General features: G+C 37.2%; 1 protein-coding gene across 2 annotated transcripts in view; it reads left to right on the plus strand.

Moving 5' to 3' along the window:
• IL1RAPL2 (interleukin 1 receptor accessory protein like 2) overlaps positions 1–13339 on the plus strand; it is a 1456614-nt gene that overhangs the window by 1394897 nt on the left and 48378 nt on the right. For both annotated transcript variants that reach the window (XM_027533545.1, XM_027533546.1), the window contains one exon: positions 10401–10530. In XM_027533545.1, the coding sequence (XP_027389346.1) occupies positions 10401–10530 (130 nt within the window). The remainder of the gene's footprint in view (positions 1–10400; positions 10531–13339) is intronic.

Genomic DNA, 13339 nt, shown 5'->3' on the forward strand with positions numbered 1-13339 from the left:
ATTTCCAAATAATTAGTATAAAGGTACTCAAGGATTTTCTCCTAGTCTTTTGCCTTCCCCAGTCAATTGTCAATTAGCTTTGGTATCCACTTTCTTTTCTCACAAAATCTTAATCTCTTCAGTTTCCACCAGCTGGGACAACCATCTCCTCTCTCTCTCTCATCAATTTTTCATCTCCTATTGAATCTTACTGGAAGAAATACATTTTTTATTCCTGCCTTTAGCTTCATAATAGCTTGCTCTCAACTATAATTTATAATTAATTCCAGTGGTTGTATCAACTCATTAAGAAAATGATGGCAAGAGGGTTCTTCTTTAGAAAAATGTGGGGGAATAGTTGCACAAAACTACTCTGGAATGTCAGGCTGCTTTTTCTTCCAGATATATAGAAATGGGAAGGCAACATTTTCTCTAACAGATTGAACATTGTATTAACATATTAGAAGACATGGATTATTTTTTCATTATCGAAGCTGGACATTATTTTACCTCAGGAAATTCAGTTTATTTCTGTCCAATCCATTCGCTTTGAGACTGTAATCACAGTGAAATCAAGAACCCTGGTGCTTTCATCAATATAGTTTGGGCTACAAATGGTTACTTAGCCTATTAGATGATTGATAGGAAAGGCCAGTGTGAGCAATGAAGAACTATCTTGTGATTCAACCACACCTGAGCTGTTTTGTGTGTGTATGTATGTGTGTGTAATTTTCCAAAGTGGAGGGATATGTTTTAATTCAACTCAAGAAAATCACATCCCTAGATAGGTGGTTCTCAATTTTTCCTTTTTTTTAGATTTTTTAATATAAATTTATTTATTTTAAACTTTTTTCCTTTTTTAACACACTGGACAGATGACATTCAATATCAGGCACTCTTAATGGGGATTCCCCATATGCAAGTTATGACTCCATTCTTTCTCTTTCACTCAAGAAAAGGCATATTTAAATTCATAGAAGTGTGACATTAATATAATGATAACTTCAGCTCTGCTATAAGTTGTTGAGGAAATAATTTACAAACTTCAGTGTATTTTAGAACAAACTTCTTAAAATGTGTCTCACAAGTGAAAGAACGGGACACATACCCCTATGTTTTTTGTGTCTTAACATTAATCAATGTTAATGTTACAAGCATGTGACTGGAGCATGTAATCAGGACACTCAGCACCTCATGTGCAAATAAGTAAAAGGTGTGTGCCCTAATTACGCACTCTCCTGAAGGAATAAAGCTCTTGAAAGTTGAAGCTACAAGCTTAAGTACATAAAGCACAGCAGGAAGGTGAGTGGCTTTTACAATGGCATCACAAATATCCCCTCCTCCTTTCATCTCATCTTGTAAAGGTCAAATCTAAGTGTGAGCCCAGGGAAGAAAGGAGAACTTTCATTTATGTTAGCAGTAACAGGAATAGAAATTTTAGCTTTAACTCCTTGGTTGAAAGTAAAATTAACTTCATCATTCAGGCCTAAGATATATTGCTTGTAGGTTTTGGTGGTGGAACTTTATACAACTAGTTAATAGGATAGACTGATGTGGTAAAGAATCATCTCTGGTTCTAAACGCAGAGAAATGCTGGTCAAAATAAAACAAAGATTGTACATGCTTAGCTCAGCATGATAGCAAGTAGGGGAAATTTCTAATCTTTAGGAATGAAAAGGGAACTCAAACCCAGAGAAGGGAGCATAAACTAAACCTAAATACCGCCTAAGGATATCAGGATCAGATAAGCACCTTAAAAGTCTAAGGGCTTGAGCTCAGGGTCAGGCCATAGAACCACATATCTGTGTGAAGAGTGGATCTAGAACTGAAATCCCAGCAAAAATCTCGATGTTTGAATGATCTATGAAGCCTGAAACTCTAGTTCCTGAAACAAGAACTAGAAAACTCCACACATTGATCTAGGAAAGTGGCCAGGAAATTTACATTCTGTCCAGGGTCATGGCCATGAATGAAGAGACACTCTAGAGAAATCGGAACTCTAAACTCATACCAAACATAGATGTGGACTTTAAATTCACACAACCCACATGTGGTGGAAACCCCCAAGCTAAGAAATTAACAGAAACACTGTTTCCAAACCAGTGAAACTTGTAAGGACTTGGCAGAGGCAAACTTGGAACCACTCTGAGGGAATGCCTCCACAGCCCTCACCACCCAGGGCTCCCAAAGAAAACAATCCTTACTGTAGATGCAAATACAGTAACAAAATTACAAACCTCACAAGAAAATTAACCACCATATGTGTGTTTCCACTGGCACAGATAGAAAATATTGCATCCCAAGAAATTGAGATAATAGGGCAATTTAAAAGAGACAGCAAAAGAGGTTTGTTGAAATTGTTTAAAGAGAAAAACAAAGAATGAAGAACAACTGTGTGGAAAAAGTAGAGCCTTGCTGGTTATCTGTGGCCTTTATAAAATCTATAGTCCATCACAGGATGGGGGGAAGGGCAGATCTCAACAAAGAAACTGAAAATCAAATTTTCGCCCTTGAGAAATTCTTAGAAAATCCAGGAACAGGGGGAGACTAAGATGTGTGGCCAAAATTAAATAGATACTATTCCACTCTTAACTGCAATTCTCTCACAGTAGATAATTCAGCCTCTGGTTCTTTTAAAGTTGTCCCAGAGCAATTATATGGATTTGAAATGCAAAACAGAATCTCTTCGGGCTAGCAAGAGACTCTTGCATAGACAATTCAGTGATTAGAGTGCTGACTTTAGTTTTGAAAACAAAAAGATTGAGATCTCTTAGAACATGAATATGGCTTGCATTGTATTTAATTTATTTAATACTATGTATTGTCCTTCACCTCTTCCTCTTTCTATTCACAGATGTAAACTTCCTGAGAACATAGATTTTTTAAACTTTTAACAGCTTTATTTAGCTGAATTTTACATATCATACAATTCACCCATGTATCACTCATTGGCTCTTAGTAAACTTATACATTTGTGTAGCCATCATCACACTGCAACTTTAAAACACTGCCATCATTTCCTAAGAGTTTCTTCCTTTGGGTTTTAAGTCAAACCCTGACCCCAGCCATAAGTGATTACTGATGTGCTTCGGTTTTTATAGTCATGTGTTCTCTAAAAATTTAATATAAGTGGAATCATACAATATATAGTCTTTTGTATCTGGCTTCTTTCACTCAGGCTAATGATTTTGAATTTTATTCATATTGTGGGATGTATCAATAGCCATCCACATGTTGATCGAAATTTGAGTTGTTTTGGGCTTTTACAAATAAAGCTGTTATAGGGAGGTGGTTTGAGATAATAATGTAGGAAGATCCTGAATTCATCTCCTCTCACAGGCACATTGAATCTACAGCTACATATGGAATAGTTTTCTCTGAAAAAGTTGTGAAAGCTAACTAAGGAACTCCTTTATGTTTCACAAATGAGAAAAAGGCAGGCAGGAGAGGCTGAGATACAAACTGACCATAAATTCTGGTCCAAGTGTGACAACTCACAGTAGGGAAGAGAGCTCACCAACCTGCGGCTTCTTCCCAAAGAGTGAAGGATTCATGCCCTGCATCAGTCACCACAACTTAAGGTCTTAAGACCTGAACCTAAGAGATGAATCCCTATAACATCTGACTTTGAAAACCAACAGGGCTTATGTCCCCGAGACCCAAAAGGCTGTAGCAAACTGAGAAGCAGCTCTTAAAGCACTCATATGCAGACTCACTCACCCCAGGGCCTAGCAGAGATGCAGCTTTTGAAAAGCATCCAGCCTTTATGTGAGATTTATTTGTTAATCTTAAAGCACCAGTGTTATAGGGACAGAGGCAGTAGGGTGCCATTCTTACACTCTCTTTTCCTGCTAAAGCTGAAATGCACTATCTTTTTTTTTTTTTCCTTTTCTCAGTGGGTACCATCTTTTCGCTTTCCTTCTGCCTGCTCCAGAATACCAGTGTCTCCCAGAGGGGAGCTTCCAGTGGATACCTCTACATCACCTGGCTCTGGGGGTCAGTGGGGCTTACACCTGAACATCCCAAAGGGCTGTAACCAATAGAGAAAGAACTCTTAAACAGCTACCACTCTCAGGGCATAAGAAGACACAAGAGACCCAGGAATTCAATCTTTCCATGAAAGAGGCCTGTTAGTTTATCATCATGGCTGCAGTCTGAGGAGCAGCCTTCTAATTAAAAACACCTAAAGACTGACTACAAACCTTGCCAGAGATCTCAGAGGACTAGCACTGTCTTTGCCCTCTCCCTCTTTCACACCCCGGAGCACCAGTATCTTTCAGAGGGGAATTCTTTCTTGTATCTGGTTTCCCAGATTTTACATCTGCTGCTTTGGTTTTTGCAGCTGTTGCCAGGAAATGCCCCTTGATCATCCAATTCTGGGAGTTAGAGAACTTGTGACCCTGAATCCCATGGGACTATAACAATTGAAGAGAGGATTATTGACAGACTACCACCCCCAGAGCATTGCACAGACAACAGACTGGAACACATCCCGTCTTTCAGTGAAAGAGGCATACTTGCTATCCCTGGGGCTTCAGCTTCAGGTTTGGCTCACACCTAAAGGCTCTGGAGGTATTCCCAGGAAATGCAGGCAAGGGAACATCATCTATGTGCTCTCCCTCTGCTTCAGTCCAGCTCACTCGTGTCTCCCAGTAAGGAGCTTATAGATTCATCTGGAACCCCAGGTTTCCCCAGTGGACACCACCAGATTGCCTGACTCTGGTGGCTAGCAGGAATTACACTTGTGGATCCACAGGACTGTTATACTTTAAAAGCTGCTACTTGAGAGTTTGAGTTCCAAAAAGCCTGAATCTAAGTGCTAACTATGGTATTCCCCTTTGGGACACTGACAAGACTTGGCACATCCAAAATTACTAGGAGCTATTCAAAATGATGAAGGTGAAAGAGGAGAGTGAAAAACATGGCTTAAAACTCAACATTCAAAAAACTAAGATCATGGCATCTGGTCCCAACACTTCATGGCAAATAGATGGGGAAACAATGAAAAGCACGACAGACTTCATTTTCTTGGTCTCCAAAATCACTGTGGACAGTGACTACAGCCATGAAATTAAAAGACACTTGCTCCTTGGAAGAAAAGCTATGACAAACCTAGATAGCATATTAATAAATCAGAGACCTCACTTTGCCAACAAAGGTCAAAGCTATGGCTTGACATAGTCAAAGCTATGGTTTTTCCAGCAGTCATGTACTGATGCGGGAGTTGAACCATAAAGAAGGCTGAGCGTTGAAGAATTGATGCTTTCAAACTGTGATGTTGGAGAAGACTCTTGAGAGTCCCTTGGACTGCAAGGAGATCAAATCAATCAATCCTAAAGGAAATCAACCCTGAATATTCATCGGAAGGACTGATGCTGAAGCTCTAATACTTTGCCCACCTGATGTGAAGAGCCAACTCATTGGAAAAGACTCTGATGCTGGGAAAGATTGAAGGCAGGAGAAGGGGATGACAGAGGATGAGATAGTTGGATGGCATCACTGATTCAGTGGACATGAGTTTGAGCAAAGTCCAGTAGTTGGTGAAGGACATTGAAGCCTGGCGTGCTGCAGTCCAAGGGGTGGCAGAGTCGGATATGACTGAGCGACTGAGTGACTGAACAACAACAATTAAAAATATAATAGACTGCTTGGACAAGTAAAAGGTTTGAGAAACAAATAAAAACTAGGGCAAGATGAACAAGGTTCATATCCTACATGAGGCCACCACTTCAAGACTGGAAGCAGTGGTTGTTCTATCTAATGCATAGAAATCAACACAAAGGGTGAAGGAAAATAAAGAAACAGAAGAATATGTTTCAAGCAAAAACAAAATAAAATCTCAGAAAAAACCTTAATAAAATGGAGATAAGTAATTTACCTGATAAAGAATTCAAAGTAATGGTCATAAAAATACTCACCAAATTTGGGAGAAGAATTGGTAAGTACAAGATGAGAACTTTAACAGAGAGATAAAGAATGTAAGGAAGTACCAAACAGAAGTCACAGAGCTGAAGTGAAAAATACACTAGAAGGGTTCAATAGCAGACTAGATGAAACAAAGAAAGGATAAGTGACCCTGAATACAAGGCGATAGAGTCATCCAATCAAAGCAGCAAATAGAAAAAGAATTGGGAAAAAGTGAAGATAAGTTTAAGATATTTATGTGATAATATCAAACAGGCTAACATTTTGCATCATAGGGAGTCCCAGAAGAATGAGAGAAAAGGCGACAAAAATTATTTGAATAAATAATGACTAAAAATTTCCCTAACTTGGGAAAAATAACACTGATATGAGTATTTGAGTAAAAGTCTTTATATAGACATAGGCTTTCATATGGAGTGGTTGGATCACATACAGATGTTCAAATTGCTAAGAAGCTATAGATTAAATTTAACTTCCTAGAATTTTATATAAATAGAATCACAAAACATGTACCCTTTTGTTTGGCCTGTTTAACTTAGTATAATTGTTTTGAAATTTTGAAACTCATTTGTTGTGGTATTTATCAGTAGTTCATCCTTGATATATATTTTTTGTATGGATGTACCAGAGTATCCTTTCATCTATTCTTTCAAATATTTGGACTGTTTCCAGCTTTTGGCTATCACAAATAAAGCTGTTATGAACATCCATCTCTAAGTCTTTGTATGAACATATGTTGTGTTAACTAGTCTAGACTTAAACTGATAGAGAAATTGCCAGTAATACAGACTGAACCTAAAAGGGAGATATGTCTAAAGCCATTACCTTGTGAATAGCACAAACATTGAGAAAAAGTTATTTTTATGTTGATGGTCTTCAACCTATTGTAAAATCCTTTTTAGGTATAAATATGAGTTGATCATCTCTACTAGTAAGGAATACAGTATCATAGGAATGATTTTGAAAACATCTGGAGGCAAAACAATACAGTAGCAAACGGAAGTGGTAGATAGGAGTTTGCATATGCACATAAGCCAAATTTTAGAAAAGCCTGGAGAGACTGTTTCAGGTAATTTGCTCAATCAACGCTGAGATCCCTCCCAGGCCTTTTGAGAGAAGAGGTGCCCACAACCTGGCACATATTGATTCTCACTATCTGGCACAAGAGCTGATCATTTTGGGGCTCTCCTCAGAGTATTGTGTATGATAATTGGACTGTTTTCCTCTTTTGGCTGTTAACAGAGGCTTCAGGATATTTGTTCAGCGTTTGAAGAATCTAGGCTGCTGAAACATGTCTCTTGCATTTATTTAACAAAAACCTGTCTGATGGGAGAGTAAAAATATTTCCAGGAGAAATCTCTGCAATAGTCAGCACCCATTATGTAGTATCAAGGAAAGGGCAGATACTGTCATTTTTGATAGATCACTTCAAGGAGGCACCTTTTTGCACATTGCTATAATTTTCTTTTTCTATTAAAATCAAACCAGGCCTGAGTACCCACATGCTGTGCTGAATGCTGTATTTAGTCACTCAGTCATGTCCAACTCTTTGCGAGTCCATGGACTGTAGCCTGCCAGACTCTTCAGTCCAGGGGGATTCTCCAGGCCAGAATACTGGAGTGGGTTGCCATGCCCTCCTCCAGGGGATCTTCCCAACCTAGGGATTGAACCCAGGTATCCCACACTGCAGGTAAACTCTTTACTCTCTGAGCCACCAGGGAAGCTGAAGAATACTAGAGTGGGTAACTTGTCCCTTCTCCAGGGGATCTTCCCACCCAGGATTCGAACTGGGGTCTCCTGCATTGCAGGTGGATACCCACAAAAAAAAAGGTATTTTATTTGATATATTCTTTCAACATACCCCAAAGGAATGACAACTAGAGTTTATTTGTATAAATGTATATTCTGGTAGTTTTAGCAACTAGGATCCTTATAATAATGCATATCATCTCTAGATCTTTTGCTATCTACTGTGACATACTGTAATACCTTCAATTTCATGGAAATGAAGAGCAGTAAGTCATAAAAAAGACCCTATGTTCAGATTTAGAGAAGAAAGGGCCTGCTTGGATGAATCACACCTACTCTAGAATCCAGGAAATATTTATAGACTATGGATAAGAAAAGAGTATTCCCCCTTAAAACTCATAAATAAGAGGACAAGAGATTGACAGGGTCAAATATTAATAAACACTTATCTATCTAATTTGACACATAGGATTATGTCTCAAACTTTACTTGTTGAAAGACCAAGCCTTGGAAGGAAAACACAACCATGATACATTTGGATGGGACTTTCGAATTCACCAAGTATTTTTGTAGAGATAATCTTATCTGAGCCTCCAAAGTATTATTACCACTGTTACTACATATATGAGAAATCAGTTTGTAAAAACTTTGGTAATCTACCCAGGGCCATATAGTGTACTTTTTAATGATAGATCCAAACAAGGATTCAAATCTCTTAGCTATACAAAGCTGTCTTCTATTTTTCACACAAGGTTGTATCACAAAACGTATGTTCAAAGCAACAATTAATAATCTTGTTTCAGATTTGTGTTAGACATATATTAACATAAAAGACTATTGATATAAAAGCTTTTGACAATAATTGAATGATCCCAAAAGTCCATGACATGTCATTTTGCTGAGAGAGAAGTTTGCATTATAAAAATCGAAAGAGACATGTATGCCCCAATGTTTATCACAGCACTGTTTATAATAGCCAGGACATGGAAGCAACCTAGATGTCTATCAGCAGATGAATGGATAAGAAAGCTGTGGTACATATTTCTCAGCCATTAAAAAGAATACATTTGAATCAGTTCTAATGAGGTGGATGAAACTGGAGCCTATTATACAGAGTGAAGTAAGCCAGAAAGAAAAACACCAATACAGTATACTAATGCATATATATGGAATTTAGAAAGAAGGTAATGATAACCCTGTATGCGAGACAGCAAAAGAGACACAGATGTATTGAACAGTTTTTTGGACTCTGTGGGAGAGGGCGAGGGCAGGATGATATGGGAGAATGGTATGGAAACATGTAAAATATCATATGTGAAATGAAAAAAAAAAAAAACCATTTTTCCCTATCATTAAAATTTCTTTGAATAAAAGATGGTAACTGACCTATGTGTCATAGCCAAATTTCCCTATTAGAAATATAATGTCATCACATGTAGTCACATACTGCCCTGTGTAATCCTAAATCATTTTTAAAATAAACCTTAAGAATTTGAATTTCTTTAGAATTATTGATAAAAATTTCTTCAATATTCCTAAAAAATAAAATAAAAAGACAAATATTTGGTAACAGTCACTTATTATGTTTAAGCCCAGCCTATCACCCAGCATCCATATATCTATGAGGTTTTCTCAATTTCCTCTTTGTCACAGTGTAGACACTAACTCCAATTAAAACTGTTTCTTGGTGTAAGTGGTCCTCAAAGCAAGCCATCTGCTAGTCATGATTAAATATAAAGGTTTTCAGAAAGTAATGGTTCTTGGAACATGGAAGTTTTGAATCAATTTAAGAATAGAAAGGAGAAATTGTCCATAGCTCAGAGTGATTGTGGGAACAACTTTACCATGTACTCTTTAAGGAAAAATATTCTTGAAATTGCTTCATCTAATGTTCCAACCAGGGCAAAAATTGCATGCTATAGAGAAAGTGATATATCATGATTTATGAGTTGGGGGATTCCTTTGTCAGGAATGTCGAGATTGTGCTCTCTATACCATTCTTCCCTTACTTATCTACTTTGTAAGAAGAAAATAAAATCAATGCCAGCATAAAATAATTGCTTATACAGTTGATGATACATTTATAATTAAAACATTTTTAGCTATAATCAAAGATGCAAAGTAAAAAGCTACAGTATTGCCTAGAATTATTTAAGTACTATCGGTGACACAAAGAGATTGAAGATATGGTTAGACTGAGGTTTTGCTCCATGTACTTTCTATAGATATTTTTGTAATTATAAAATTCTTCTTTGATTTGTAGTATCCAATTTTTCTTAGAATATGCAGTAATCAGAACTAACAAAATTTCCCTATTCAGTCTTAGTAATAGTGGATAGTCTATGTTTCTCAATCAAAAATTAACTTATACTTTGATTAATGTTAACTTCAAAGGCAAGTCCAAGTAAGCAGTTATTAATATTCTCAAACAAGGAAAATAAAAGAGGATTCTATTTGATGTTTTCATGTTAGTTCATAACAGGGAAGCAGTAAAAATCAGCGGTTCTAAAAACTTGGTAACTTTCTTTACTTTCTCATTTTTGATAATATATTGACTTTTAAAATTTCCCAGAAGCCCTTGTAACCATTTAAAAATTTTCTCATTTACAGTGAGTGATAAGGTGATTGGAAGAAGAGTTGAAAATGGGTCACTTCTGAGTTTTCCTTTGGATGTTAAATGGTCCTTTTCTGTCTCCCAGTGATAACCAGAGCCATTTGCTAATGTTTTTTCTCTCTGTCATTCTCAGGTAAGCCTCTGAACATCCCTTGCAAAGCATTCTTTGGATTCAGTGGAGAGTCTGGACCAATGATCTACTGGATGAAAGGGGAGAAGTTTATTGAGGAACTTGCAGGTCACATTAGAGAAGGTGAAATAAGGTATAGAACTTGAATGGCTTACTTTCCCGTGCTGTGTTTTAGTTAAGCAATGGAACATCCTAGAAGAGCTTCTGCCTAGAATTTTAATTGCAACTCCGAATCATTCCATTTTCTAAAAGCTGATCTAAAAGAGAGTGAGGCTGCCTGCCTTAAAAATTGCAAATGTATAAGCTTCCAATATAAGGAAGTTTTCTCAGGTTCTAAGAATATGCCATGAGTTATAATGATTCCCTTAAAGCTGCCTAAGCAAATTCCTTTATGGTTTCAAAGCTTAGGCCACTGTTTCTCCAGTCCCAGCAAAGATCCAAACTTTATAGGTGACTTCAGACCACAGGGAAAATACTCATTTATTCCCTGGAAACAGACAACTTTCATATGTCATAGGTGCAAAGCTGTGGTGGCAGTAATAAGCTAGTACTTGTCAAAAGAACTGTTGACTCTTGTTGAATAGTGTTTACTTTTTCCCAGTACTCACTGCTCATCCTGAAAGTGACTTTCAGGTTAACACATCCCTCAACCTCTTTTCACTCTCCTCTCAGACAGATAACTCCCTAGTGTATAGGCATCTATTCTACGACTATTCTACTGGCTTTCTAATCCTATGTATATGATCACATTTGTACAATTTGTAAGAGGTAATTTTTTCTACCTCACTCAGTCTGTGGTAGTCAATCAAATTATCTCTTTGATTTCAGAGATGGTGACATATAATATACTTTTCTCACTTCGATAGGAATTGGGACTCCACCCCTATTAAGAATCATGAAATGGAAAGTAAATCAGTATTTTAGTGCAGCTAATGTTAAAATGTGTTTTTTTCATTTTGCTTGTTGAATATATAGCAGTGTAAAACAAAAAATATACATTGTATTATTTACTATCATTTATATTATTCAGTTCAGTTCAGTTCAGTTCAGTCACTCAGTCGTGTCCGACTCTTTGCGACCCCATGAATCGCAGCACGCCAGGCCTCTCTGTCCATCACCAACTCCCGGAGTTCACTCAGACTCACGTCCATCAAGTCAGTGATGCCATCCAGCCATCTCATCCTCTGTCGTCCCCTTCTCCTCTTGCCCCCAATCCCTCCCAGCATCAGAGTCTTTTCCAATGAGTCAACTCTTCACATGAGGTGGCCAAAGTTCTGGACTTTCAGCTTTAGCATCGTTCCTTCCAAAGAAATCCCAGGGCTGATCTCCTTCAGAATGGACTGGTTGGATCTCCTTGCAGTCCAAGGGACTCTCAAGAGTCTCCTCCAACACCACAGTTCAAAAGCATCAATTCTTCAGCACTCAGCTTTCTTCACAGTCCAACTCTCACATCCATACATGACCACTGGAAAAACCATAGCCTTGACTAGACGGACCTTTGTTGGCAAAGTAATGTCTCTGCTTTTCAATATGCTATCTAGGTTGGTCATAACTTTTCTTCCAAGAAGTAAGCGTCTTTTAATTTCACGGCTGCAATCACCATCTGCAGTGATTTTGGAGCTCAAAAAAATAAAGTCTGCCACTGTTTCCACTGTTTCCCCATCTATTTCCCATGAAGTGATCGGACCAGATGCCATGATCTTAGTTTTCTGAATGTTGAGCTTTAAGCCAACTTTTTCACTCTCCTCTTTCACTTTCATCAAGAGGCTCTTTAGTTCTTCTTCACTTTCTGCCATAAAGGTGGTGTCATCTGCATATCTGAGGTTATTGATATTTCTCCCAGCAATCTTGATTCCAGCTTGTGCTTCCTCCAGCCCAGCTTTTCTCATGATGTACTCTGCATATAAGTTAAATAAGCAGGGTGACAATATACAGCCTTGACGTACTCTTTTTCCTATTTGGAACCAGTCTGTTGTTCCATGTCCAATTCTAACTGTTGCTTCCTGACCTGCATATATTTAATCTTTAAGGTTCCTAATAAGTAACACTTTATTAGACAATTTCAACTTAAGATTTATGAAATTAATGCAAATGAATTTATTTTAAATTATTTGAGAAGATACATGTTTAAAATTATTCTCATATATTTGCTTATAGAAGACTTCAATGGTCACTTTTCATTTTTCAGAGAAAGAAACTGGTCCTCAAAGAGCCAGTAGAAGGTAGAATGGTACAAAGTAGCAAATTTTCCACTACCAAAAAGCAAAGAGCTATGTTTCATGATCAAGGGTAGTAGTTATATGAGCCTAAGATTATTTTTTCCTGTCTCCCATACATGACTAGTTGGACTTTTTAAAAAATAAACAGATTTACTGGCACATAATTGACATACAATAAACACACAGTTTAGAGTATACAGTCTGTAAGGGCTGATTGATAAATGTATCTACCTATGAAACCATCACCACGATCAAGATATTGAACATATAAATTACCCACAAGTTTCCTGGTACCCCTTGGTAATGCCCCTCTTCTTTCAAAACACTCATCTATCTGTCACTATCAATCAGTTTGCATTTTATAGTCTTATATAAACAGAATCATGTTGTATGTATTCTTTTTTTTCCTTAAAAATGACTATTTTGAGATGTATCTGTCTTGTTACATTTATCAGTAGTTCACTATTGTTATTGCTCAGTAGTATTTTGTTATATGGATGTAAACAGTTTGGTTATCCATTCACTTGTTGATGGACATTTGGGTTGTTTCCAGTTTGAGGTCTATTACAGATAAAGCTGCTCTGGACATACATGTTTGCATCTTTGTTTGCATATATATTTCCTTTATTCTTGGATAAATATCTAGACATATAATTGATGACTTAGATAGTCAGTATACATTTAACTGTATTAATTCTTTGTAAGCTTTTTTTTTGGAAAAAC

The sequence above is a fragment of the Bos indicus x Bos taurus genome, chromosome X (genome assembly GCF_003369695.1).
Source record: "Bos indicus x Bos taurus breed Angus x Brahman F1 hybrid chromosome X, Bos_hybrid_MaternalHap_v2.0, whole genome shotgun sequence".
Classification (NCBI taxonomy): Eukaryota; Metazoa; Chordata; class Mammalia; order Artiodactyla; family Bovidae; genus Bos; species Bos indicus x Bos taurus.